At 39.8% G+C, this 5,905-nt stretch overlaps 1 protein-coding gene across 1 annotated transcript; it reads left to right on the top strand.

The window, feature by feature from the left end:
- Positions 1 to 3,508: 3,508 nt before the first annotated feature.
- Positions 3,509 to 4,733, top strand: LOC306831896 (B2 bradykinin receptor; the record flags this gene model as incomplete). The annotated part of the gene is made up of 1 exon (XM_079356164.1): positions 3,509 to 4,733. One exon carries the CDS (start codon positions 3,509 to 3,511, stop codon positions 4,601 to 4,603), a length of 1,095 nt encoding a protein of 364 aa, XP_079212290.1. The 3' UTR covers positions 4,604 to 4,733.
- Between the last annotated feature and the right edge of the window lie 1,172 nt (positions 4,734 to 5,905).

Here is a 5,905-nt window from a genome sequence, read left to right as displayed (position 1 = left end):
TTAAGGATGCACCCCATAAATCAGGAATAGTGTGTGACTCAAAAAATCCTGAGATGTGAAAGCGGGTCTCATTACATTAATTACTTTAGTATATGGAAGGTACTACAGGTTAGGCTGAGTCTGACCCTGTCGTGTTTCATCATATAGCATGATGCTGAAACAGTGAGGTGGTCTGGTCGACTCAGATAATCAGGTTGAGGAGCAGAAAGATTCCTCCGGTAATGATCACAGAAGACATAAAACAGACGTGTTATAATTCTGTTTCTGCTTCATAATGTGTCGTCAGCAGTGAGTCAGAGAGTAAAGGATTCTTAACAAAAGGACTGCTCACACGTCTATAAAAGAAAGCAGAAATCTGGGCCTGAACGTTCGACTTTCACCTTTTGGGAATAATATGATAACTGAATGTTATCATTATTGTAAGCATCAATGTTGTTGTTTTTTTTTTTTAAACCAACACAAAAACTATAGCTTCTATGCATAGGGCACGCAACATAACCACGAGGCCATCCATCGCTGCTTTTGTTTGTTTGTTTTAAGTGAGCAACACGTAACCCTGGCAGGTAACAGTTAAGAAGAGTACTGAGGTCTAAAAGATTAGAGAAAGCTCTATCCCCCCACCCTCGGGACCCTGAAGCGTCAGTGATTCACCACCACTGAGTCGGTCTTAAAACGTTCTTACTGGCACTACAACACAGCATATTTTCTTAATATCTGATGATTTAGTAATGTTTAAAAATATAATTCAGTGTATCTGCTACTATAAACCTAACCCTGACAAACCGATAGGGTCGAGGAAGCAGAAGACCAGAAGGTCAAAAGTAATTTTATCAATGGATGCTGTTGGTTTGAAGAATGATCTTGTGGTGTTTTTTTTTGTGTATGCATGATGGAATATTTGTATTTTCAAAGGCTATGTGTGAACCATGGTTTTATTTTACCAGCGATAAAAACCTTCATGTTACCACAGAAGTTCAGTCTGCCTTTGGTTTGTCTTATTGGTCCAGGGTTGTATTGTATATTATCGCTATGTGGGACTCCACAGGGACTGCTGCAGGAAATTACTGTGGATCATTAAGCATTTACATCCCCCCCTCATGTGCAGACAGCCCTGTTCATTTTCTGAAATTAGAGATGTGCGTGAAAACTTACGTCATCCCTGATAAGAACATAAAAGAGTAAACAGAGTGCGTTTCTGTTGTAGATTATTTTTTCCATGTCCTCAGAATATCACTTTGAAAATCCTATTCTTTAAACCTACATACATTAATATTCCTTAATATTCCATTATATTCTTTATTTTAATTTAATCAGGATAAGGTTATGATTGTGTTGCAAGCAGTTTTTAAATAACATTTAGAGGTAGTTTGCATTAAGTACCACAATCTTATGTTTAAAACAAATCTTAAAAGCTGAAAAAAACCAAATTGGTGCACCTTTGTGATACTAAATCTGAACTTCAATCCATGAAATATGATTTCATGGGTCACTTAACATAACATGTTTCTGTGCGCTTACATTACACATTGACGCCGTTCTTTGGTGTAAACCTCCTTGGCCCTAAACCTGATTCTTACAGCATTGGTAGCATTTTTCACATTAGAATCAGAGGTTTACTAACATGACATGCTTTTTGTTTTTTTCAAACATTTTAAGATGCTGAAAATGGACTCCCTGGCTCTGATGATGACAGTCCAACTCTTTGTTTTATTCTTCTGCTGCAGATCATAGCTTCAAGTGTTATTCTGTGAGCATACTTACTTAAACAGTTTCTCAGCGTGTGTCTGTTCACACTTTCAGGGGGTTTTTTCAGCCAAACTGAAGCCTTTTATGGTGTCCACTGCAGTCTGGGGCCTGAGAACAGCAACAGCTTGTCATTTCAGTTCTCTTTTGTATAACATTTGTGTTGATGGAACTGTGTTTAAGCAGTCTTATGTTTTCCTGGTATCTTAAAATAAGATGTTTTTCTTAACTAACGAGATGAATGTGCCTTAAAGAACTGTCTAAGATTTTAGTTTTTGCAGTGAGCTCAAAGAGGTGATTCAAAAACACAGTACACAGTTCATGTGTGGAAATCAGTGATTCAGAGGAGAAAAATGAATTCATACCAAGAATTCCTTTTTTTTTCCGTGTGCGTTCTTGTTGGATTTCTTTGAAACCATTTCTCTGCTAGAAAATGTTTTCTCTCAGTACACATAATCCATTTAAACACTGCTCTGTTTCAAACATCTGGCAGCTAACACAAAACCCCACCAATCTGTAGATTTGAGCATCGTTGTGAAAGAATCCAATCCAATCCAGAGTTCTGTTCAGCTGTTGACTCAGGGACTAACAGTTACAAGGCTGGACAGTGAATGTACCATTTTTTTGAGCGTGCACAGTTTCTGTGGGAGGAATCAGATGGAAGGTATGAGTGACGACACAGTGATGATCTCTTGGTCTGCAAGTATAAAAGTGAGCACTCTCCCCCGGTTCTCGTTGCAGCTGCAGAGACATCCCTATGACGCTTATCTGCTGGGAGCAAACATGAAGAACATCTGGAATCGTAGCGCAGAGCAGTGCTAATAAGGTGAGAGCTTTGAAAGATTTCAAATGTTACATCTGTGAAGTTTCTGAGATTTCATCAGTGCCTGGATCAGAGGAATATAAAGTCAATTTATAGCTGTTTTGCGACATGTAAACATTTCTCAATGAAGAATAGCAAATCTACAGAGTGCAGCATGATAAGACCATTTAGGTATTGGAGATGAGAAAAGTATGTCATGAGTAGAATAAAACAGGTTTAACTTTACTCCAGTCATGGTCAAAGACATGAGGAAAGACAGTCTGTAATGGGATCTGTTTCTCCTGAATAATGACTCATTTTCTCATTTTAACATGATTCAAAATATTGGGTTCTGAATGCATGATACAAATGCATCACTCACTGTGAATGTTTGCTGTGAAAAATGTATCAAGTTCTGTTTCTTCAATGTGCTGTTGATCACTTTGTTCAACACCTACCCCATGGCAGAGTTTTCAGACATAAAAAAATATATATATTCTGAAATGAAATTCAGTTTTGTAGCTGATGGTTTCGTTTGCTTTTGTAGCGCATGAAGAGAAATAAGTTAATTTTGTGTCGTAACAAGAGTCTTGACATTCTCTGTCAACTTTGCAAACCCAAAACCTTTACGCCAAAAATAAGAAAATCTGTATCAGGAAAGACTTCTGGAAGATGTTAGGCTAAGGCTCATATCTGATTATTTTTTTAAAACAATGGTGTTTTAAAACAATGAAGTCTCTGTTTTTCACAAACTGTGATGCACACTACAACACAAAACTGCACACAACAGTATGCAGGAGTTTCCCTGTAACATTTTTCAATATGAAACAACAAATGTTCAAATGTTTAGGACTTTTATTTGTTTGGCTGCACGGAAACATCAAAATTATTAGATTTTTACAAATATTTTAATAAAGTATAAACTCTGGTGACGTGGGAACCCTATGTCATTCGCAGTTTCTCATGATGTTGAATGCTTCCGACTGGCTGGTCCCAAGCGTGGACCCGGAGCTGGACCCCTGCAGTAACTACACGGCGGCCTGGATGTGGCTGTCCTCACTGCAGCCTTCCTACCTGGCTCTGATCAGCGTGGTGGGGTTGGTGGGAAATGGCCTGATTCTCTGCGTGTTCTGCCTGCAAAGGAAACCCTGCAGCGTGGCTGACGTGTACTTGGGGAACCTTGCGGCTGCTGACCTGGTCATGATGTCCTGCCTTCCCTTCTGGGCTGTCACCATCGCTCGGGGCTACCAGTGGGAGTTTGGCGAGCTCCTCTGCAAGCTTGTCAATGTGGCGATCTCCATGAACTACATTTGCAGCGTTCTGTTCCTCGTGTTGGTCAGCGTGGACCGATACTTTGCTCTAGTGAAGCCGATGAGCTGCAGCCGTCTGAGAAGAGTCTCCTGGGCCAAGCGGATCTGTGTGGGGATCTGGAGTCTGGGCTTCCTACTGACTCTTCCCACCCTGCTCTTTCGTACAGTGGTGTTTGTTGAAGATGCCAATGTGCACGCCTGCATTCTGTCCTACCCCCACCCTGCATGGAGGCTACACCACAACATCTCCAGGAACCTGCTGGGCTTCCTCATACCCGTACTGGTGGTGACTTACTGCACTCGTCACATTGTGGTGGCACTGAAGGACCGCGGAGCAGGAAAGCTCCCCGGCGTCAAGGCGGAGAGAAAGGCCACAGATCTGGTGCTGGCCGTGTTGGCCGTCTTCCTCTTCTGCTGGACACCTCACCAGGTGATGCGATTTCTTGACACGATGGATTACTTCCAGTTGACACCTGGATGTCTCTGGGGTCACGTCCTGGACATTGGCATACAGCTGTCCACTTATCTTGCATACAGCAACAGCGCTATTAACCCCTTCCTGTTTGTAATCGTCGGGAAGCAATTCAGGAGACGAGCAGGAGAGTTGTTGGGAAAAACTTTGAATCCCTGGTCAAAAGAATCGACCTATCTGACTGTGAGCTTCACCTCAGTGAACAGACTGAATGAAAAACAACGAATCAGTATCGAAACACTCGACAGATCTGTGCTAAGACGAGCTTTATCTTGACGTAGAACTGTGGGGACGACAAAGTAAACTGTGATTTCAACATTAAACTGTGATTATTTTATGAAAGGTCTAGACTATTTTCTCTCTGCAGTGATAAACCCCAAAGCCTCGAGAAACAAAAATGCAAAAAGCATGGTCTGACTGTGAAATTTAAGATTTGATATACATGATATTAAAAGTAAAAGATTACTTTCAATCCAAAGTGAATATATTGTTGTTTCTTTAAATGTCTCGATGTTGCACACACACTCACTAAATCACACACTACACACTGTCACTAAAAAACTGTGCACAGAAAGATGGTGGCACGTTCAGAAGCAGCAGCTGAGCTCTCCGTTGTTTTTATGATGAGATTTCAGTGTTTGTCTTTATATTATCATTGTCTGTAGTCTGTCTGTATGTGCTGCCTCTAAAAAGAACTACTAAGCTGTTTTTGGTTGTTTCTATAGTATTGAGAAAAACGATCTATTCTATTGAAGTCTGTGAAGGTTCAATGTTCAGGCTTCAGTGTTAAAAAACAGCAAGAGAAAGATTTTTGATATAAATATAGATGATTATTTAGATGACTTTGTGTGAATTGCCTCCCTGGTTTATTCATTTGATTGGTTTTCTAAATCACAAATAATTCATCCATTATTATGATAATAGCTTCTTTTCATTATCAATCATTCCTCTATAACTTTAACAATACAAATAATTCAAGTCTAAGAGAGTATAAGAGGGTATCAGTGAACACAATGTGATTAATAACAATATGCTAAATCTAGATAGCTAGTCCTTTTCTAAATTCGTGTTAAAGTGTTATTTATTTTCCCAAGTTTTTATAGATGTTGAAAATAAAAAAATGTGATATTGTTTCAAAGGGAGGCGGTAATGCAGTTTCTTGGATGTGAACCAACTCTGAACTGCACTTAAGTCATGCAAGAGAGGAGGAGACAGAAGACTATTATTTCACTCACTACCCTGCTGCTTGTAATGAACTCCTCTGCATCAGGTGAGTCTGCTGGATTGCCGAGCTGTGAAATATAGGATCAGGATCAAGAGGATTTGGAATGAGTCAGAGCAAGGATGGATTTACTTGAGTTATGTCCTGGTTTAAAAGAGCTTTAAGTATTTAACATTTATTTTACCAGATAACTAACCCATTGAGATCAAGATCTCTTTCAAGAGGGCAGCAGCACACGTCATAATAAAATGACCATGATTAAAAACAAGCGTTACTTTTATGCTGCTGGCCTGCATCATAACATATGAACTAAGTAAACACTCCTATACTGTGGAGGGCAGCATTACACTCTACAG

The sequence above is a fragment of the Symphodus melops genome (genome assembly GCF_947650265.1).
Source record: "Symphodus melops genome assembly, chromosome: 1".
Taxonomy (NCBI): Eukaryota; Metazoa; Chordata; class Actinopteri; order Labriformes; family Labridae; genus Symphodus; species Symphodus melops.
Note: the sequence above shows the minus strand (reverse complement) of the source record. Positions and strands in the feature narration are given on the sequence as shown.